This window comes from Lepisosteus oculatus, chromosome 8, assembly GCF_040954835.1.
Source record: "Lepisosteus oculatus isolate fLepOcu1 chromosome 8, fLepOcu1.hap2, whole genome shotgun sequence".
NCBI lineage: Eukaryota > Metazoa > Chordata > Actinopteri > Semionotiformes > Lepisosteidae > Lepisosteus > Lepisosteus oculatus.
In genome coordinates, this window is record NC_090703.1 from 5,815,176 (window position 1) to 5,839,103 (window position 23,928).

Genomic DNA, 23,928 nt, shown 5'->3' on the forward strand with positions numbered 1-23,928 from the left:
ACTTTTTATCTGTATTCTCATTTTTTAAAAATATATGTTTTCTTCTGCTTCCTCTGCTGCTGTGCAATAGAAATGATTCTTCTAAGGTACCAGATATTCGAAAACCTAAGTCTCTTTATGCATTGTTTTAATTGTTCTGAAGATGAGACTGCACACTAAGAATACTGTGTGCTAAAGAATCTATATCGCACAGTGCTGTACTGCTACTTTTGATTCATCAATAGATGGCTGGCTCTGACAGTGCATTAGATATTCTGATGAGGAAAATTGAATTAAATTAAATTAAAAATATACGCACTTTGAATTGTCACTTCGTTGTTCATGTTTTGAATAAATCTCTTAGGAAATTCCATTATCTGAAGTTTTGTCCTTGGAACCAGCTAAGAACTTCAACTTACTTCCTTCTGGAGCAAATCCCCACTGCTTTGAGATCACTACAGCAAATGTTATGTACTATGTCGGGGAAAATCTGGTAAACACAGTGAACATGCCCGCTAATAACAACGTACTCATAAGTGGCATCGGCCAGGATGTTGCCAGAATGTGGGAAATGGCAATACAGCATGCCCTGATGCCAGTCATTCCAAAGGGTGTGTCCCATGGGAATCAACAGAGCTACCATAGTAAGTCTTTATTTCGCTCCGCTTTGTGCCTGTCATGACTGCACTGCTCTGCATAAACCGACAGACTCATTTTCACCTCATTCACTTCCTCTTTGGAAGGGGAGGTGGGAAAAAGAGACTTCCTTTCATGTTCATTGATTACACTGGCTCTTTCTAACATTCGGAAATTTCAATATAGTAGGGAACAGGTAGACTCCCTAAGCTTTGTACAGAACTTTCTTTGATGGACTGTGTGACTTATTTGTATTTACTTATTTACTTAGAATATTTAAAGGTAATTACTAAAATTGTTTCATGTTTTGTTCTCGGTCATTGGCTCCATGACTTAATGGTCCTTTCTTTTTGATGCTGCTAGTTATTCACATTGATATTTGTCATTCCTGAAGTGTGAACACCTCCAGATTGCTTCAGTGATTCTCTATCCTTACAGTCATATGTCAAATACAAAAAACAGTTCTAGTCTGACCTTACTGGACACATACTACATGGAAAATATGTAACATTTGAAGACAAGTTTTGTTTTTTTGTTTGTTATATCTGACACATTTACTATTCACACTATTTGTGGTTTAAAAAAAGTAAATCAATTTCTTTGGAATTTTTCTGTATTTTTATTAACTGATCATATCACATCCCTATATTGTATACCTTTTTTGTTGCTACAATGTGACATTTTGCATGATACAAGTGTGCAAATTACATCCTTTTTGTTGTTGTTTTTAACCAACAGAAGATGTTTCGGTTAGCATTTCTGTTTCCAACTGCCAAATTCAGGAAAATGTGGTAAGTATGTGAAAATAAATCAAATGCTCAAAATGAAATGTAAAACCTTTTTCACCTGTAGCCCATTAAGTTCATGATAAGTCCCCGTCCATGTGGAAACACAGAGCTACCGCTAATCTCTTGAATGTCAGTAGGCTTAAATCTTAGAAAACTCTAAGCTGTATCTGTATCTTCACGCGTCAGTAACATGCTTTTAAACACGGGACTTCAGGGAGCAAAGATGCTGACTTTTCACATGCAGCACAGATGAAAACACCTGTCAGGCAAAAGTCTTCCACCCATAAGCATGATTTTCAGAGAAAAGTAGTGAAAAATATAGAACTCTTGCTATATAAAAATAAGTACCCTTATTAAGAAACAACAAAAATGTATAGCGGATTTAGCACTCCTGCATCAGCATTGCAATTATCAGCCTCCTGCATGACTATACTGCTGCAGAACACCAAGTTACCAGAGGTATTTGATTGTGTCTGCACAATCCTATGCTTGGTGTTTTGCGATAGATATAGTATATAGGCTGCTGTGGCCAATTTTAATATGGCTTGGTTCTGTACATTGCAATGCCAATTAACGTACACGTGCAATGCAAACAAAAAATTATTAAGAAGGCAGCAGCCTTATGACCTGACCTTATGAGATCTGCAAGCTTGTGGAAGACCATTTTATAGATCTGTTTTATACAGTACGTGTGTGTGTGTATGTAGTATGTAATCATAAACACTTATAACAAGAATGGCATTTTAGTCCTATAACCCAGAGCATTCCATTAGCTTGGGAATGACAAAGAGATGTTTAGTAAGTGGATAACAGCATGTGAATGCTCAGTGCATTTCCAAGGACTTTGGATTACTGAGAGAGCATTAAAGGAATGAAGCCACTGTGCACTGGCCAGATAAGAACTAGTAAACTCACAGATATGGGATATGTTGATCCTGTGCCTCGCCTGGGCACCCACTGAATCTCCTGCCAGGTTTAAACAGCACAGCTCCGGCACGCAGCTTGGTAATGTTTCAGCTGGAGAAACTATTCATTAAGCTTTTACTCATCGGCTACTTAAATAGCTGTGATTCATTTTCTAATTTTATACAGCATGAATTTGTTAAACATACAGTATGTGCACTCGTGTCAGCTTCTATGAAAATATATGCATGATTTTGAAAGTGAAAAATAGATGACACCAATGCTGTTCTTTTTTCCCAACAGGATATTAGTTCGGTTTACCAAATATTTCCTGATGAAGTTCTTGGCTCTGGGCAGTTTGGAATAGTATATGGAGGTCTGTATTTTTCATTATTATTCCTTAAAATAAATAGAGCAACAATTATTTAAATGTATTTCCAGAATGCAAATATAGGAAACATGTGGCCACCTACATGCAGCAGTATACCTTGCCACCCATCTTAAAGCCGATAAGACTCTTTCCCTACTGTACACCACATTGACTTTTTATGTAAATGAATCGTCTTGAAGTCTTGATGACACTTGATCCTTGTGTTAGGAAAACACAGGAAAACGGGAAGGGACGTGGCCATTAAAATCATAGACAAGTTGAGGTTTCCTACGAAGCAGGAGAGCCAGCTGCGGAATGAAGTCGCCATCTTACAGGTAATGGGCTGCTCCTTCGTGTAACCTCGGCTTTAAAGAATAACAGACAGCGTTAAAGTAGATTTTTAATGACGTCAGATTAAGTGGGTGAATTAAAAATAATTTTAAGTTTAAAAAAAAACTTTAGGCACAGTGAATGTTATCGTTATTTGTGGGGTGTCTATCGCAAACATAAAAAGTGTTTTCTAAATAGAAATGCAGCGATCCCCTTATGTCACCCTGCGCATGCAAGTTTCCTCCTGTTACCTGACTGGACCATGTGAGCCGGGTTAAGAGCCCCTGAAGGCAGAACTGCCTGCTTGTTGACCCACAGAACCTCCATCACCCTGGTGTTGTCAATCTGGAGTGCATGTTCGAGACGCCCGAGCGAGTGTTTGTTGTCATGGAGAAGCTCCATGGAGACATGCTGGAGATGATCCTGTCAAGTGAAAAGGGAAGACTGCCGGAGCGCATAACGAAGTTTTTAATCACCCAGGTACGTGTGCGCGAGCTGCACAACACACACACACACAGACTTCCTGCCAAGGGCTCAGAGTACAGATCTTCACTCATAACGAACACTCAGTTCATTCTGAAAATGGGACTGTTTAAAAGCAGGTTTGCATTAAATGATTCATTCACTGCATATATGCTAAAGTATTTTCCAAATATCACTTACAGTACGTCTACTCCCAAAAACCATATTGAATACCTGCATCTCCTCCACGATGATTAGTCTAAAAGCCAGAGCTAGTCGCTGTGTGTGAAATTTTTTAAGTGATTTATGCAAGATGCTATCAACAAACTATCACTTTTTGGTGCACGCTTTAATAAAATTAGATAACCAACACTGTGATTAATAAAAAAGCACACAGTTTAAATTAAAAATCTTCCATATATTGCTTGTAATGATGTTGATGAATGAATGAAATGCAGAATTACAAAAACACTGTGGCAATTAAAAGAAGGGAGATTAATTTTGTAGTAAAAGAATGAAATTCATCACTTATGGCTAAATTGAACATGCCAGTAAAAAGGTTAATTCAGTTCTAGTTAATATATGACATGTTTAACTATAATAGAGGGCTTCAAAAGCTGCTATTAATTGTACAGTATATTATAATTAGCAACTGTATCCCAACACAAAACTCAAAATATTCCAAGCGACTGTAATCAGAGCACTAGTTGTAAAATACAGATAATTACTTTTTGTCTTCTTTGCAGATTCTTGTAGCACTGAGACATCTTCACTTTAAGAACATTGTTCACTGTGACCTCAAACCTGAAAATGTTTTACTCGCCTCTGCTGACCCCTTTCCTCAGGTAAGAAACACTTTTTTTTTATTTTTCCATCATACCAAGCCTTGCAACATTGTTTCACACCAGCAGAACTTGGCTGCAAATTGTTTTTTTTTTCTTTTCCTTTCTTTTGCTAATGGGCTCTGCACGCATGCTGCACTTTCTGCTCAAGCCTGCTTGCTTGTTCTTTATACAAGATTAGTCAGTGGGCAAAACTCTGCAGCAATCAGGAGTTTCACACTTTAAAAGTAAAATAAACTAATGCCCACATTATAACAAACTGTGAAGGTTTGAAGGATTAATATCAACTCACTCTGTTAAAAACGCTACAAATTACAGTATACCTAGTAGGTTATTGAAGACAATGATAGCTGGAGACTGTACATAATGCTTTTTGTTTTCTGAGCCAATGTTCTTTTCTGTGTATTAGGTGTGCTTTTTATGTGAAACCTGCAGCTAATACTAATTTATTTTTAGCATTTGTTCTAGCCTTGCAGCAAAACTGGATAGTGGGCCACCACAACAAATAATGAGCAACTTCTAACGTAGCTCTTCAAGGGAAATTAGACTTCAGATTGTTCTCCTTTTCTTTACAATGTGCATTAGCTAAATGAGATTAAAGAGAGAACCAATTAGTTTTTGGAATTTAGTAGTTATACGAGCTATAATTAATTTGTAAAGAGCAGCAGAAATAAATAACATCTTTGTTGAGTGTTTTTAATTACCACTTTGAAGTTGGAATAGTTCAGTAAGATATGAAAACCCAGGAGGGGGGCTGTAAGTCTTACTGTATTAACAGTGTTCCTGTTTCTCCTTGCCTGTGCGTTATGCTTCTCTGTGCAGGTTAAGTTGTGTGACTTTGGATTTGCTCGGATCATTGGGGAGAAATCTTTCAGACGTTCAGTGGTTGGTACACCTGCATACCTGGCCCCTGAGGTGTTGAGGAATAAGGGATACAACAGATCTCTGGACATGTGGTCTGTAGGCGTCATCATCTATGTCAGCCTCAGTGGCACCTTTCCCTTTAATGAGGATGAGGACATTCATGATCAGATCCAGAATGCCGCATTCATGTACCCACCAAACCCGTGGAAAGAAGTATCCCAAGAAGGCAAGTCCATGACCATTCATGTTGAATTTGTCTGTTCTGTATGATTATAGAGTAAAACCTGGACATTCACGAGCTCTACATTCGCAAATCGGACACCTGTAGTATAGACTTCAAGGTGTCTAACCCTTGTGAATCCTGAGATTTAAACTCCTTTACCTGCAGGGGAGAAACATTTCATTAACCTTAAAACTGTCCTTGATGAAAGGCTTATTCTGAGCATAGGAGATCAGAAACTAGTTAAATCAGCCTTATTTTGGAGATCTTAGTGCACGTTCTAGAATGAGAAAAAAGGTACATCACCTACCCCTGCGAGTAACAGCAGATTACTGCACAACACAAACAAATACACCATGATCATGTAAAACATTGTCTTCGTTTAAGCTTTAATGTATTAAATATTATCTACAGAATCAGAATCAATGAAGCCACATTAAACGACTGTAAAGTGTGAAAACATGAAAATGTAAGAGGGATCTCTAATGAGAGGTCACATAGCCCAAATATATGTGATCAATAATTGCTTGCTGATCCAGGAGTCTTATCAAAACTGCTTCTTAAAGAATCCCTGTGAGTTTTGAGCAATTATGGCCCAGTTTTGATTTTAACTAAGACAATGTTGGTCCAGCCCACTGAAACGAGGGGCCAAGCCCTTTTGTGGTTTGCACTGAGATCTGAGTCAGACTCCTCCCATGCCTGCTCCAGAGGCTGTCAAAGTAAAAGCTCATCCTGCAGCAGACTCTCCCTGCCCGCAGCCATCACGGATGTGACCGTGAATGGAAGAGAAGTTCTAGGGTGCCAGACATGCGGCGCTCCCTTGAAAAGCTGGGAAACTGGTTTCCATGAATGGAGAACCTGCAGATGTGGCCAGTTCTCCCAAATTGTCCTTTAAATGACACTGACGTAACTTTTGAAAACTCTGCAAACATATCTGCCAATTCACTGCATGCATGACCTTGTGAATCAACAAACCAGCTTCACTTATTAACCCAGGGGTAAGAAGGGTAGCTGTCCTGCCCAGGAAAGGAAACTACCTATTCATTATCATACCTCATACCTCAGCTACTATGTACTTTTGGATAATCAAAGATCTCTTTATCACCTAGCATTCTTTAGGTGAAAGCATTGCAGACAATCTATTTTGTGTGAGAAGCAATGGACAAGCACTCTGAGACATATCATGGAAATTTGAGATGCTTCAGGGGTGTAGGCAAAAGACTTACACCTGCTCAGTACCTGTTCATTTTTCCTTTCTTATACATCTCTTTACCCAAAGGGTTGTGGGTGTATGGAACAAGCTACCCAGATATGGCTTCCTTCAGGAAATGCCTGGATAAATCTTTGGATCAATTAGTTACTAACTACCAAACAAGCTCGATGAGCTCTCGGTTATAATCTTTCTTTTGTTCGTACACATTCCATGTGAAATGCAGCCTTACTTTCTTATCAAACAATCAAGTAGTGAATCAATGTATAACTTTATAAATATTTCACTTAGCCCATAAAAAATTAGAAGTAAATACAAATGAATTAACTTTTTGAGCGGCACATGCCAAAAACCACAATAACTGTTAAATGAAGAACAATTACTAGCAAATAATTTATTGCAGAGTGTAAAATATAGTTCTCTACATGTACATTAAAACTGGACCATCATCCACTACTAAACATGATTGTGTCAATTGTTTCAAAATGAAGGTAAAAAATACACTTGACTGTCCTCTTTAGATTAGATGTCATTTCCACAAACCACCTCGCTTGTGTTTCAGGGAAACGAAGGAAAGGTACTTGGCAACATCTGTTTTTTGCTAACTTGCAGACATTCATGCATGTGTGCGTAGATAAGGATGAATATTTTCTTTGTTTAGAGAGCTCCATCCTAAATCTGTGGATCTGAAGGTGGATCCTTGTGCGTGACTCTTCTGTTTAAGTGCAGGTTTACTCTAGCATAAAACTCATTATTGACAGTATTCCATCAGCGTGCTTCCTTTTTCCTCATTGCCTGGCCTCATTATCCTCCTCAGTACAGAAATATGCGCAGTCCAGGGAATTTCTTCATGTGTCCCCGAGTTCCGTTTTGCCATATATCATTTCCTAATCACATTGGTTTTCTTGTTTCCATTTTAAAAATGGTATTTTAATGTATTATCCTCTCTTATTTTTTTTACATGAGAACTGAGAAGCTTAATCTTGCATCTATGTCTGGAAAGAAATACCTGATAAAACCTTGTTTAAATGGCTGTTCTTAAGGATGACCCTTTTTTTAAGCTTGTCTGAGTTTCAGACAAACATTTCCAAAGATTGGTCAGTTAACAGCAGCTTTTGTGTTTCATAATTCTTTTATACTGTACATAACAATCTGTCTTGAGTTCTGTTTCTTGCAATTTCATTAGACACTAACTGCCACGATACCTAAATCTCTCATCCTTTGACAGCATTTTGCGAGAACATCACAATTCATGCCGGTCTCTAAGGCTTTAGATTTTGTTAGTGTTTGGTAATTTGAGAAACAGTTAAATATATTGCAGTTGTTCTGTTGCAGTGAACATGGCTTCACTGTGTTTAATGGGTTTTTACGAGAGCAGCCTGTATTTTTCTGACTGTGTATTCATCTGAGTAATGCTGACTGATGGCAATTGTAATTAAGGTCCTTAAGGTCACCCATCCAAAGTGAAGCTGAGAAGCTTATGACCCTTAAAATAAGCTTTACATTTTGTTTTGCCCATTACCCCATGTTGACTCTGAAAAGTGTGTGATAGAGACTTCCAAGCTTATCTGTTATGTGAAGGTACATTCCTTGACAGGCTCCCTTGTCATTACAGCAATTGACCTCATTAACAACCTCCTGCAAGTGAAAATGAGGAAGAGGTACAGTGTGGACAAGTCTCTCAGTCACCCTTGGCTACAGGTGAGCTCCTTATTTTCAAGAAACACTTAACTAATGATATTTTCTAAACCGAATTGTGAAAAGTAGTTTTTTTTACAGGTTGATTACAGCTTTATTACAGTGATCAAAGATATCAGTTCATAAAGCCTTTACATATCTTTTTCAAAATAAAAAGTATAGAGTACATCAGAGAGTTATAATTGTGAATTGCTTGTTACGCTACACAGCACAACTGTGTTGTTATAGTTAGACAAATTTTATACATGTCTTAATATAGATGTTTTGTAGAAGTCTTCTTTCTCAGCTTGTGTGAAAGGTTTGAAGGGATTATGTAGCCAGATTCAGAGATGCTTGCTCATGTGGCACCATGCTCATGGGAAAAACATTCTTCTACAAAGTCAGGCTTCAAAAGGTTTAATACTCTCGGCTCAAAGCAATGATGCAACATTTGTGTGGCTTCCCAAGAAAATTAAATTGTTTGTTTGAGCTAAAGTAATGAAGATGCAATCCAGTACCTTCCAACTTATTGATTAAACAATCAAAGCCCTCTCTACATTATAGTAGCAGTACAAAATGCATCATTGCAGATTTCTGCATAACCAAAGCAAAAGCATGTATTGATTGTGAGGGACGACTCACACTTTTCTAAAGTTAAATATCGAACCACAGCTCCACTACAAAAGAACCATGTGTGAAAAGGACTCTGAAGCTAATTCCTATGCCTAAGATGCATCAGTAGCTACTAAGGAACAAGTAAAGGTTTAGTCCATGCTGAAAAGAGAAGAAAAGAAACACAATGTTTCGGATGTAGCCTTCTCCGGGTCACCCAGCGTGGAATAAACCTTTACTTGTTCCTTTGCAACCTACGCGTGCTGACAAAGCTCCCTACTTGAACTACATCGGTAGCTACTGTCAACCGGCCCCGGTAGGCTGAGCTTGCACGTCAGAGCATGCACCTAACTAGCAACCTTTATATCACTCAGCATGTCTTGAAATGGTTGTTTCTGTATTATTTGCAGGATTACCAGACATGGCTGGACTTGAGAGGGCTTGAATGCAAGATTGGAGAGCGGTACATCACCCACGAAAGCGATGACTCCCGGTGGGAGCTGTTTGCAGGACAGCACGGCCTGCAGTACCCAGCTCACCTGGTCAACCCACATACAGACTGCAGTGAGGGCGTAGAGGCCGAGGAGGCAGAGATGAGGGCTCTGGGCGAGAGAGTCAGCATTCTCTAGACAAGCACGACCTCTGACACGGGGCTGGTGCACCAGCCAGGAGCCAGCCTTCACCTGGGCCTTGCAAAAAAACAACACACGACCCAAAACAATTTCAGAATACTGCTGCTACTGCTGCCCTCATCCCACTTCTGTTTGAATAAGGACAGCCCATGTCACTTTGCTGAGCACCCAGGAGCAACTGTACTTTTCTTGTGCTGGAGTGTGCAGTTAAGAGCTATTCACCTAATCAGTACAGCCACCACCATCTGTTACCCGATGTCTGTTTCTTGCTCATGTTTCGTAAATATAAATAAAAGAAGAATGTCTTAAAGTGTGCCTTTTGCTAGATTGCTACCCGTATGTCACCTTGGAAAAGCTTCTTTGTCAATTTCTTTATTACTATAGTTTAGCAGTGTCGTATGCACTCAGAGAGGTTTGGGCTGCTGTTCAGCTGGCTGTGTCTCGGTACGTCTAAGGATTCATACAGAATGTGAAGATTTTCAGAATACTGTCTTCAACAAATGTGAGTATTTTATAATGAACACACGGGTCAAACCTTACTGTACAATTATAGCACAAGTGCTTTATGGAAAAAGTAAGCCTCAATGCCTTAGTAACAATGTAAACAGCAGTACAGTTCTGATAAAATTACATTCCTTTTCTTATGAAGATGGATTTTAATGACGTTCAGCAGCTTGTTAACATGTGGCCTCTTTGTGTAAGTTTTCAATAAAAGTCTTGTTGGGCTGTAAAAGTTGAAAACATTTCTATGTGTACTTGTATTATTCTATATAGGTTCTCAAACTATTATATGGCAGACATTAGCTTTGAAAAGAGGTTCCTAAAGTATGTGTGATTTCTTACTACAGTACAGTGTTGAAGAATTGACGTTTACCAACGTGTAAGGAAAAACATGCACAATGGAATGATGGATAAATCTGAATGCTTTTAAGACAAGAAAACCTGTACACGTAACAACAAAAAATATATTTTCTACAGTGTTTTTCATGATTCATCATCCCCATTCTCTTCATAGTGAAGCAAGGCAAAGCCAAAAACATTTAAAACGGGTGAACATATATTTTAATACAACTGAACTATTCAAAGGCATAGAAAAACACAACATGGATTTTTTGATGACATGAGCGTTTTGGTCCATTTTAGACGACACATAATTAACAACCGTGTGATTACCGGCTTATTACTGGGAAATGAGTGACACATTCTCACGTCCAACCATGTGTCAGAACAGGGCTTTAACAGACCACAGCATTAGCTTATGTAATGTTAGATCAGAAAAGCATTTATACAGTAACCAATTTGTTTAGAGACATTGATGTGGGGATATAAGAACGTCTGACAATTCCTTGAGAACTGGGGCTTCTGTCTAAGCACTACAGAAGACAAGGCCAGGGATTGGGGCTGAAATCTGTCTGTGAGAGCAGTTTATAAAGACAAGAAGCAGGGAAGTCTGCAGACTTGGACCGTGATTAAGAAGACATTAAGAGCAAAGTGCAGCTCGTCATTGCTGACATTTCTACTAATTATTTACATGACCAATTCTTTGAAAAAAATAGGATTGCATTTTTTATTCTTAATTCCTACTTCTGTTTATACTGTAGCTCTTGCATTCTCCTTTCTGGTCTGAAAAATAAGTCATAATGTTGTTTTTCCAATGAGTCATAACACATGTATTCTTACACAGACTAGCGATCTGATTAACAGCAGCAAGCTAAAATTAACTCTGCCGTTATTATATATTTTTGTCATTATTAAACTCAATCTGGCATCAGAGAAGTTCATAACTGAGTATAATTATGTGGTCCTTAAGCAGTATGTCGGTAATTTGTGCCTTAAAAAAAAGGAAGGATTGGGCAAGCATTTACATTTTAAACCAATTACGGAGAGAGAACAAAAACAATGTTGTAATTTTGTATTGTACTGCTATACTGTAGCGAAAAAAAAAACTATATCTTGATTGCCTGTTTTAGAAAATGAGCTTGTATTCATTCTTACAAGATTCCATTACAAACTGAAGAGCATTTTAAAGCTCTTCGCAATATCAGAATATCATTAATTTCAGAATTAATCTTTCTGCTGCTGTTTCTTCTCCAGCGAAAGTTCTTTTCCGTGTAGCTGCCCTGTGATCGGTGGCAACAGTACGGAATCTTTTCACAACATTATCGCTGTAAAATTCTGAAGTGTTTGACATTACGAAGCCAGTCGGAAGTCCTGTTGAATGACAAGGCCTGTGAAGAGGGAAGGAAGTAGTATACTGTACAAGAGTTGAAATGACCATGTGAATCTTGCCACCTTGTGGCAGTTTCATGAACATGAAGACGAAGACAGATACAACTATTTGAAAGTGTAATCCAACCCATTGCCCTATACGGCAGTGAAGTTTGGGGTCCCCTCACAGACCAGGATTACACCCAATGGGACAAACACCCCACAGAAACTCTGCACATGGAGATCTGTAGAATCATCCTCCGTGTGCAGAGAAAAACTCCTAACAACGGGTGCAGGGCCGAATTAGGCCAGTACCCACTATTGATAAACATACAGAAAAGAATATTAAAGTATTGGCTACACCTAAAAAACAGCGACCAAAATTCCTACCACCACAAAGCCCTGCTGAGCCAAGAGCTGAGCCCAAAACAGAGCCCCCTGAGCCAGCTGGTCCTGAGGCTCACCGACCTGAGCCACACCAACACTAACCAGCCTCAGGACAGCACTGCTAGAGCACCACAACCCAGACTCAACCACATCACAGCACAGATCAAACAGCAATATCTCACACACTGGGACACACACACACAAACACAACATAAACTGGAATGCTACAGAACCTTAAACAGACAATACACACTAGCTGAATATTTGACCAAAATAAAAAATAACAAACAGAAACAGACCCTGACGAAGTACAGGCTCAGTGACCACAACCTGGCCATAGAAACTGGGCGACACAGGCAGACCTGGCTGCCCAGAGAGGACAGGCTGTGCTCCCACTGCCAGCAGGGAGAAATAGAGACAGAGGTGCACTTCCTACTGCACTGTGACAGATACTCTGGGATTAGAGAAACATTCTTCCCAAAATTCAGAAATCTAATCCCAGAGTTCCCACACCTGCCAAAACCACAACAGGTCCCAATCCTACTGGGAGAGGGAGGAGGGAACTCAGTTGATCTGGCAGCCCAGTATGTGATCTCCTGTCACAGCCTGAGGAACAGTGAGTCCGTCTCCCAATAATGCTCCAGCTGCCTACAGTATGTCAATATTATATAATATGTCTTTGTTGTAAATGTCTGTAACATGTCTGTAGATTTTATTTTACTTCTATTTTTTGTTTTGTTCTATGTTAATTTTATTATTTTTATTTGCTTTGGCAACACTGATTGTACCCATCGGTCATGCTAATAAAGCACCTTGAATTGAATTGAATTACAACAACTCTGTTGACAATTAATGACGTCATTGCAAGCTTTCAATAGCATTCAATAGGAACCTTTAACCTTAATTCAAAGAAGTGGAGTAACTACTTTGTAAAACAAAATCTCCAACACCATGCGTGTGGTATGTTTGACATTTTTTGCTTACTCTTGTAAAAATGATTTCATCATTATTTTTAGGGTAAATGACCAGGACCGAAAGGTGTCAATAGAAACGATGCAGAACTACTGAAACAAGCATCTCGCAACCATAAACACAAAAGGGAAATTTTATTTATGGTTGTTTTGAAACAGAGGAAATATTATCAACTTTAAAACGTCTCAAATATGCACAGAAATGCTTATTGCGAATTATTCCCGTTTGATCAAACGAGGAGATACCAACAATGTATCAAATTTGTTTGACCTTCTTTTTCTAAGACGGCTTTTGCACAACACCGGCGCGTTCGGAGTGAGCAATATTTGGAAATCACAATCCTTCTGGTAGAGGGTTTTGATTATGCGCATATGAAATAAATCCTGGATTGGATTTTGGTTATGTGCATATTTTTATGTAAGATCAGTTGTAAATAACTGCAATAATCATAATTATGATTATCAAGTAGAAATAATAATAAAGTAAGCAGAAGTAACCCACATTACAAGGCTGCTTGAGGACAAATTATCAGCCTACAGCACGGCCTGTTCTTGAAAAGATGGGAAAAAACCTTATACTAATCAACACTGCATAGTCATGAGCTGATAAAGGAAACTGAAAACTACTAACACAGCATGAATTTTATAAAATATTATTAGCTTAATGTAACAAACTAATAAGTCTGAAGTACGACTGTGTGACCCTCCGAGACTTTACCCTGTGACCAAATGAATACTTCGTTCTGTTTGAAAATGTAGATTTCCGCTCTTTGTGACACAGACCTTTCTGTCGGCAGATGGCGCTCCGTGCAAATCTGTATTTGCACACCGACTGATCCTGCCTAAATATCCTGACAACATTCTTACACTATTTTCACTTGGATTCGCCACATTTTCTAAGCACAACTGCATGTCACGAAGGCCAGGCGTGAACGTGAATTGACAGAAAAGAATTTTTTCAAGGGATATATCTATGTAAGGATAGATACAAGAGAATCTCATTGATTTGGTTTGTGGAAAACGTGAAGACGTTCACAGCGTTCACCCACGTTTCGGGTAAGGGTTGCAAAAAACCTGGGTTTTATCCCTGAGACACAGGGCACAAGGCGGTACCAAGCCCTAGCCGGTACACTACGCCATTACGGGACACACAAGAGCGAGAGTTTAGAAACACCAGTTCATCTTGTTACGTGTTTTGAAGATTGAATGAATCCGAAGAATCCGGTGAAAATAAACGCGAAACTGGAGAGAACATGCAAACTCCACGGATTAGGCACCCAGTCCCTGACACACAGTCCGAAGTCAAACAAAGGATTGAGGAGCAGTGAAGCAGCACTCACAATAGTAATAATAATGTTTTCCCCACCCTATCAAGGGCTGAAATCCCTTGAAATTGTAGTATAGTATTCGACAATTGAAATAAAGAGGTTTTTATTTCAGCAGAGATCGGATCGAAATGATTTAATATTTAGTTTTTTTTCCAGAACGGAAACCCCGCAATACAATTATATAACATAAAAAGAATTGAATAAATAAAATATACTAATTAGATATATTAAAAACTCAATTTTGCGTAAAACGATAAGAATAATAACTTTGCCGTTTCTATGACCAACGTCATTAATACTCAAATTGGGGATACGTCGTTTTGAATCAAGAAAAAAAAAATAATTCATTGTATGCGACCTGAAGTAGTAATCAGAAAAGCTAAGGTAATAATCAAAAACCCAAATTAAACGTGGGGGTTTGAGGTTGAAGAGCGCGATTAATTAAATTCAGGTTTCACTACGCACATCTGATGTAAATGGAATTAAGACTATAGAACACAGCGGTTAAAAGATCCGTTTTGATTAATCTTTTTAGAAAAACCATAAATTCGCTCCTAAAATAGTTATTCATTACAGCAGAGAAAATTGCGCTGGGTTAGAGTTTTCAAATACAGAACAAATGAACCACAATATTGGCATTCTTGGTGTAGTCCATACAAACCCGCCTTTTCAGGGTCAAGCCTCCTAAATGAGAACTGTTTCAGTGTACTTTGCTTGGGAACGAAAAAAAAAATAGCGATCGAATGGACTTATTATCTGTGTCGTTCGTACTTTGTAACTAAATTAAAGTATGCATAAAAAGATAACACCGTTTAAAAAGCTCAAAAAAGTTTACGAGTGGAGGATTTTTTCCTCGGTTTTATAGCAAAGAGCTCGCGTGTTGCTTATTTTCGGCTATGTGTCCAAGCATAGCATTCTGAGTTTGTTTGGTAAAGAGCACCTGTCAAAACACAATAAGACACTGGACACCTGGCCGTTTTGAAACCTCGGGCTGGGCTCTCCGGCCACGGCGAGCGTGAGCCCCTTGGGTAGCGAACCCTTTCCTTTGAAGGGATCCCCATCCTCTTTGTTTCATTTCATACAGTGATGCAAAAACAAACAGTAAAAAAAAAAAATCAAGATAAAGACAAAGAATAGTTCTCCGTGCTTCCCTTTTCCCTCTTGCCAACCCGTGCAGCTGTTAGAACTACAGGCTATAAAAGGAAACTACAGGCTTCAGATACAAATTGATAGGGCTCGCAAGCACGGTGTACAAGGAACCTTTCGGCTACGAAAGGTGTGAATCACTTCAGAGGAGCCCGATCCAGTGATAAGAAGGATGGCTTTCTTCGCAGTCTAATTAATCTCTCTCCCTCCTTCCCCCCCTCTCTCGCTCCTGTCTTCCTCAAAAACCCAGAGAAGGGCATTAAACACTATTTAAATCCAACGTGGTAGCGTACTATAGAAAAAATAAATCGGGCATGAGGTTTGTATCAGGTTTCACCGCGCAAATACAAATAGAGTTAATTATCCCAGCTCGGGGGGGAAAAAAATGCAAGAAAAAAACTCTTTCCCGCGCGAGATGTTATTGCACCAAATTCGTAATTAATTCAGTCCTATTGATGTAAACCCCAAAATGCGTTCTGGAAGTCGACATTCGCCAATATTAGTGGTGCTAATATTGAAGAAGGAGAATGGGAACAGTATTATATATACTGGCCGGGACAGAGCAGTATAGACGTTTCATCGTGTGCTTAACAAACATATTTTACAATTACCACTAATCACAGCAGATAATTGTAAATTAAAACTACGCTGGCTGATCCCCCATGCTGTAGGCTTAATTGTTTAGCTTTTAACGCCGGGGAAATCGTAAATGAAACATCAGAATAAGAAAGTAATTAAATATAATAATTGGCTGATGACATTAGAGGTGAAACAAAAACCACCTTGGAGCAATATTACTACCGCTTGAGCCTTCCCACTATCGTCAATTACTGTATTTATGCGCTTGACACGCTATCCGAATATACACTGCTAAAAACCAAGACTGCGAACACTGCAGAAAACATTCAGTAATTACATATCATTATTACTGATAATCATAAAACCGCGTTGAAATAATCGAGACTCGGTATCTTACAGCAAATGGGACGATTGTAATGAAATTTGTTTTAAAAACACCATTCAGTAATATTGCTAAACTGCATCGAAAATGAAACTTTATTATAACAATTTGTGAAGTAATCATAATTAATATTATTATACCTGACTTCATAGTGTATATTATAAATTAAATCTATAGGGTTCACTTAAGGATTGAATACAATCGTTTAGTATAAGCTCTAAAACCTAAATACATATTTCTAAATAGGAAGGCATTGATGAATAAAACAGTGCCGTCTTTATCCGAAACGAAGGATTACGGGTTATAAAAGTCAAAATGACATGGTTTGCGATAGCCATAGTATGACATAGTATAACATATGACATATGCGCAGCTTGCACAATTAGATCTAAACGGAGTGCAGACGAAATAATTATAGCAATTCTTTTGAATACTAGACATTTTTGGAATACTCCGTTTTAATCTTTCACTGTGACCTGGCAGATTTAATTCATGGATGAAGAATCAAAATGCTTTTGTTACTGCGTTGCTGTCTATCCAATAAAATGCTGTGCGAAACAAGCTCAACATAAACGTTTCAATCGTAACTATTTACATATGTCGTTAATCTAAATAACACAATTCGGGCAATACTTCCCATTTATAAACTGAAGTTCCTTCTTTATACAATACAGTATACTAATAATCATAATTCCTGCAATAGATTCATGCAAAGAGTTTAGTAGCGTTGTTGTGTTTGTAAGCTCAGACATAGCTGGTATGCTAATGAGAAGTCACAGTTCCATCAATAATAAACCATATGTTCTTCTTCGGCATATTGTGAGAAAGGATATAATGTGATTGTTGCCTTAGTAACTCATTTATTCATCCTGTCAGTGTTGGCACAGATAATTTCACTTACAGGCAAACAAGTATAATAGTTTCCCACATCTAAATTATTTAGTACTTCTGTTAGAAAACAATAACAAAACAGTAAAATATTTTTGCTGTTTCCATGCTGACATAAATACAACATACAAACAAACAGACAAACATCTCATTACCGCCCTTTAAAAAGTACTTGAAATATAAATGCTTAGTGTTGCCAATATAACACACCACCTTGCACATGTAACTTGTTCTAACAAAACGCCCTTTTTATCAGATTCATCCTTTTTTTTTGCACGGGTGTCTGTTGGAGTTGTCTCGGTATTTTACACGTTACCTCAGACTGAGGTTTCTTGTGTATACTGTGTATACCACTGCCGTCTTTCGCAGCGTTTGTTAGCTGCGAAGGCTGAGCTCGGATATTCGTTTGTGCGTGTCAGGAGAGTGGGAGACATCCGTTTCTTTACAGTTGTTAGGAGATACTGCAATAAAAATGCTGTAGGTACGAATCGAGGTCAGAACTTTTGCTTCCGTTTATATTTTCATTGACAGATTTGAAGAAGCTGAGCACAGTAACCGGCCAAGGCTTGGACCCGAACCCGAGTGGGTTTGGAGTGGGCTGTTTCCTTTATCGCCGGGTATCTTCCTAATGTGAACAGTTAATCCACGGCCGCGATGAGATAGCAGGGTGTTGAGTGGATAGGCAGGGTCCTGTCTGTAGAATGTACACCTGCAGAACAGGATCGGCTCAATTCGCCCCCAGGCCAATCTGCACCTGCGAACACAAGAGAATCCTCAAAACAAACACTTTACATCTGAGAGGTACACCGGTCAGCTACAAACGTAAGGGGATCGCATTCCAGCTATCTCTTAATCATTAAATAACAAACACTGGCTAGAATACGAGCTGACTGACCCCTTTCTTGTGTTTTGTGAGCGTTTCTTAAGTTCTTGGCAGCTTGCGCGCATTCCTCAAAAGATAATCCACCATATACGCTACAAATGTGCGTGGTGTACCAATGTGCCGGCTATTATCACAGCCATCAAAAGCACCGCAGTGTGGAGGAATTCGCTTAAAATAAAACAAGAAACAATTAAAGCATTTTACAGGCATTTTACGGACACAAATATTTTGTGCGCACTGTTTCACCTTGTGTAGAAATAGCAGTGCATGTCCGTGACTAAAGACCGGAGCAAAACCAATAGAATAAAAATTACTAGGTTTCAATATTATGCTGTCCTCTTTAAATACCATATAATGTTCTTTAAATGAACTGCACTCCAAATTTGAATATTAATTTCAGAGATTTAGAATTTCGTAAAGTCGAATAATTTTACACACCGGCATCGTGTTATCTAACCCGAAATTGTTTCGTGTTTTTAACGAATTAGTTCTGAAACAAAGTTTATGTTAAAATTTCGAAATATATAGGTTCCTGCTCATTCTAAATTGGTTGGTAGTTACAGACTAGCCAACACTTACTACAGTATTAACAGTATAACCATTTCGTTACTTTTTTTTTAAATTAAGGTTTATATATACAATAATCATCAGGCAATTAAAAGATAAACACCATGAAAGCTAAAAAAAAGTTTTTTCTACAAAATACCTTACATTTTATTCGTCATAACAATTCTTACTGACAATAAAAATAAGTTAAAAGGCTAAAATATTTCAAAGCCTTGCAGTAGTGTCCACAAGTCGGTGCTCCGTCACCTACGTGATATACAGACTTCAGACATTTGCTGTATTACAAGATCATGATAGTGATGAAGCCGAATGTAATCATACTATCACAGTGTTATTACTCCTGTTACTACAGCTGTACTACCACAATCGTTTCAATTTATCAAAGTCATGTAGTTATTATACAGTTCCAGTCTCTCAGCCGTCATGAACTACATGAAGTATAGAAAGCGATCGCCAGGGGGCGCATTGAGACTAAGTGAAAATATCTGTCAGAACTTCCAAGCCTTTCAAAAACTACAGTTTTGAATTCACAACGAAAGTTACATGCACAACGTTTTAAAAATGTGAAACGCTTGTACGCAACGGAAAAAATATTTAAAATAGCCAAAAGGCACAATCTATATTAATGTGAAAAGTAGTTGCTGTTCAATTGAATACTTCTAAACTAGCTAATCCAGTTAAAATGATCCACAGCAAATTATTACAATGGTCACCTTTCTAAAAGGGGGAATGAGAACCATTTGAGGAATCTTATCTTTTGAACATGTTGCCTGGATGTGAGAAAGTTGTAATTTACGATCCAAATAGAGCTCAAGGTTTTAGCACATTAATTTACAAATTTCAGAAAGTTCAACTGAATTACAGATATTATTCTTATTGTCGACGTGATTATTATGATTAAAGCATTATTTTAGTATCTCAAATTATATCGGCATTACCAAAAATGTAGAAGTAAAATAATCTTTTTTTTTTCCCTCACAGATGGCTGATCTCTTTCATTTAGTTGCTGCAAAACTCATTTAAAGAATTATACAGGTCACAATCTTGCAATCTAAATTATTTAGTCTCTGGGCATTTTTCAGGAACCGCTGTCAGTCCGAAAAGTCCCAGCTGGCACTTTTACCTGGAGCTGAACTCCAGCGATGAATCTGAACTGGGTCTGTACGCCGTTAGTGCTTCTTCCAGTCACTAATATACTGACAGTGTCCACAAATACCTTTCCAGTGACAGGACACATTTGTTGTGTCAAGAGAGTTTCCTGTATTCATAGAAAAAAATGGGCTGTTTTGAATACAGGGCTGATCCTTAGCTACAAACTTGACTGTTCTCTCCGTGGTTTACCAGTTTACCTGGTCTTGCAAGTACCTGCTTTTCATGAGGAACATGAGGAAAACTAACTTTTACAAAGTTCATCTTTTTACGCTCTCAGTGCCAAATTTTAAACTTTAAAATATATTTTTTTTTTCCTTGTGCCCCACGGGGAGCTGTTCAAGTCTGCCAATTGGACTAGCTAAATATTATGATAACCTTTTCCATCCTAATTTGTACTGCAGGCTGCGTGTGTGCTAGGATCAACATTAATTACTGTATAACATTTCAACTGCGTAGTTCATTGAAATGTCAGGGAGTTAGCTGAGGGGATACAAGGTCCCGAGACCAGCAGGAGGGACTGTCCTTGCGCTCTGAGCTGCAGAGCATGATGGGAAGCTACATTCGACAACACACTGTGCTGAAGGAAGCCCGGATCACAGGAATTCCTCTTTCAAGTAGAAATGTTATGTAAATCTTGTGTAACGAAACGTCATATGATTAGACAAACTGTAGTATTCTGATTGACCCTTGATCTTCCAAAGTGCCATTTTGTTTTTGTGAGTGGTGGCAGTCGTTATACATTTATGGCTTGATGGATCGTATTGTAGCTTGTTCCACGCAACTGCACGTTCATGAGTTTCGTAAAAACTGTTTTCCACGCAGTTAGCGTATCCTTCTTGGACATCTCTCGAAACCATCTGTCTTAAAAAAAAAGTTGCCTTGATGCTTTATTTTCCCACTCTGAGAATTCCTAAAACAATTTGTTCTGGGTTGCCCTCTTGCTCCACCAGAGTGAGAGAGGATGTTTCCGTCGTGGGAAATCAACAGCTGGTACTGGAGTACAGGCATGGATCTAGGAAGAAGAGGCAGGGGTGTGTTTCTGGTGCAAAAACCTGGAAGGGTGTCCCTCCAAAATAACTTCAGAGCAACAGACTTCATTTACTTCTTCAAGAGCGTTTAGAATCGTCTGTTTTTGTACGGCCAACCTGATTCCATAGAGCCAAAAGGTGGGGGCGTTTAAGCGTTCGCCACACTTGTGTGTTAACGTTCGCAAAATCCGTGACCGCACACAAGGGGGGGGGGTGGGGTGAGGAAGTGAGTCTCCAACCGGGGACCCTCCCTGGTTCGAGTCACGCGTTGGCTAAGTGGGCATGGGGTCCCGCAGCTCAGGACTCCTGCTGCAGCGCCAGTGGGAGGAGAGCCGCGTCCCACACTGACACGGCTGCAAGCAGCGGGGAGCCCACAGGGGTCACAGTGCCACCGAGGGCCTAGACAGGCTCCTTATCCTCCACTATCCCCACGGCAACGCTCAGCCAGTAGTGCGCCGCCGCCTGGGGACTTGTGACTTGTGACCGCACTAGTGACTTGACCCAGGCTCGAACCCGCGGCCGCAGTACTTGACCTGTGGCGGGGAGAGCTTGATTACTTCTCGAGCCACTGGGGAGGCCCCTGTTTTACTTCAAAGAAAAGTCTCAAATCGTTTTCTGCCCGTAGACATCCTAAGTCTGGATCGAGCGCCTGTGAGCTAACTGGGCTCAGTGCTATGGCCTCCCTAGCAGTGCAGACGAGGAGGCATGACGTTTCCCTGCCGTTAGAATCGCCCGCCCTTCATCGCACGGCTGGCTCACAGGTAGCGAAAATCGGATTAACCGACGCGACTCTCACTAACACCTGCACCCGGAAGTCACAGGAGTCCCTGCTGCAAACCCAGACTTCAGTGCCCTGGCTGAATCAAGGCAGCCCCTAGCTAGTGCTACAGCCTGGCGATGACGTAGCACAGACTCAAACCACTGATGTGCTGTCTACGGAGTAAGCAGCGGAATTCTAAGAGGCCAGGCATTTTTATCTACCTTAAAGTCTAGGTTGCACAATTTTAGTTTTGAAATAGGTTTTGGTTTAGAGCCCTACCTGTAAACAGCAGGAGGCATTTTAGTGCAGCTTCCACTCAGACATCACCCTCTGTGTGGCTGGCATTGAAATACATTTCACCAATATTCCCTTTTCAGCGCAGTTTAATGCTCTAGTAAGAGCTAAAAAAACACCATTCTGACAGGATGTTGTATGTTACCTTACTCTTCTGCGTTTCCCTTCAGCCTAACAAACATTATTGCGGCAGGTGGGCAAAGGGGTCTACTAAACATCTGAATTCATGCCATAAAACAAGTTTTGGAGATTAATTTATATTATTACATTTACTGGGGGAAAGAGTCTTGTAGAACACTGCTGTTGTATAAGACTATATGCACCATGTCATTTTTAACAGACAACACAGGCATTACAGTATTGCATTCCAGTACATTTCAGTATTACCATTCGTGAGTTCAAATACATCGGGAAATCCACCCCCTTTCTAAATTCGCAACACAGAAATTAGAAAAAGCAAACAAGTTGAAAGTAGGTAGAAGCCAGTGGAATGAACAATTTTTAAATTTGAGACTGGGTGTTTGCAGCCTAAAATCATAGCTTTCAGCCCGTGAGCCATGACACTCCCACACAGCAGTAAACCTGAAACAAGCACAGTGACAGAAAAAACACTGCGAACCCAACAAACAGAATGCCTTCAGCAAAGACAGTTATTCATGAACCACTATTTTTGCATGGAAAAATCTAAATTATACAGTGCTATGTGACAAAAGAAAATTCTAAGAATTCTTATTAAAATGACCCATTATCATCCGATATGATAATGACAACAACTAATTCTCCAATGCATCTGCGAAACACAGAAGATCTTAGTCTGTGTGTATAGCCACTAACACATTCCAAACTTTAACAGATGAGACCTAATGATGAAATTAAATTTATCTGTAGAAACATAACACTTTTTTTCTGTAAAAAGCAACAAAACCGATCAAATTCCACTTTTAATCTTCATTAAATTGGAAAAGAAATACCAAATCATAATGAACGGTATGAGCAACTGCTGATTAAAAAAATTAGGCCTCACACAAGCAAGCTCAAAAACTGGGGACATTTTAATGAGGAAATATTAACAGTAATGGCATGCAATTTAGCATAGGTTTGTGCACCTTGTTCTGTGTTGTTCACTCTAGTGACACTGGTGTTGCTTGTAGATGCTGTGCCTAACATCACCTTGGAAACCATAATCATAAAGGACTCTGCTAGGCTCCCAAAGTGTGAAAGAAGTAAATTAGAGTCCAGGTTTAATAAAGGGCCTAATGATAAACCAATGTTCTAAGGCATAAAATAGAATTACTTTTATATGAACATCATCTCTATGACAGTCAGGGATATTAGGTAACTGCCCATTAGCAGATTCATATTAGAAGTCCTTCGCTACTGCTCCAATTTGACAGGTAAAGAAAATAATGAACCAGCTTGCCGCATTTTTTTCCCCTTACACCCAGCCAGCAAAGTAAAATACTGGCTGTGCGAGCAACAAATATTACAGGCTAAATTATTATTACTTGAAGTGTACACTGTCTTCAGCTGTATGTGCAATTTATTACATCTGCGTTTAACTCAGAAATGTTGCTCTAACTAGAGAAAAAAAAACACACAACCACGCTTGCTTTCTGACATTTTTCTTAAAAAGAAGATTTATTCGGTCTGAAACAATGAGGCTAAAACAATAAGAGATGGCAATCTAAATGTTACAATCTATCTATTTGACTACACTCTGTACACTACGCAGAAATGCTTGTCACCCTGTTTTTCAGGTGATTTAGATGTGGCACGAAGCATTATCAGTAAAAGGCATTATCAGCTTAGGAAGACTGTGGTTAATTTCAG

At 39.1% G+C, this 23,928-nt stretch overlaps 1 protein-coding gene and 1 long non-coding RNA gene across 8 annotated transcripts in view; one reads left to right on the plus strand and one right to left on the minus strand.

Annotated features, from left to right (window-relative positions):
• prkd1 (protein kinase D1) overlaps nt 1-10,268 on the plus strand; it is a 72,258-nt gene extending 61,990 nt beyond the window's left edge. For all 7 annotated transcript variants that reach the window (XM_015350605.2, XM_015350604.2, XM_006632167.3 and 4 more), the window contains 9 exons: nt 344-623; nt 1,354-1,406; nt 2,610-2,682; nt 2,905-3,011; nt 3,325-3,486; nt 4,215-4,313; nt 5,133-5,400; nt 8,220-8,305; nt 9,304-10,268. In XM_015350605.2, coding sequence (XP_015206091.2) covers nt 344-623; nt 1,354-1,406; nt 2,610-2,682; nt 2,905-3,011; nt 3,325-3,486; nt 4,215-4,313; nt 5,133-5,400; nt 8,220-8,305; nt 9,304-9,522 — 1,347 coding nt within the window. In that variant the 3' untranslated portion in view covers nt 9,523-10,268. The remainder of the gene's footprint in view (nt 1-343; nt 624-1,353; nt 1,407-2,609; nt 2,683-2,904; nt 3,012-3,324; nt 3,487-4,214; nt 4,314-5,132; nt 5,401-8,219; nt 8,306-9,303) is intronic.
• A 7,002-nt stretch (nt 10,269-17,270) lies between these two features.
• The window catches only part of LOC107077735 (uncharacterized), a 64,275-nt gene continuing 57,617 nt past the window's right edge, over nt 17,271-23,928 (minus strand). The window contains exon 5 of the long non-coding RNA XR_011190191.1: nt 17,271-18,168. This is a non-coding gene — a long non-coding RNA (uncharacterized lncRNA). The remainder of the gene's footprint in view (nt 18,169-23,928) is intronic.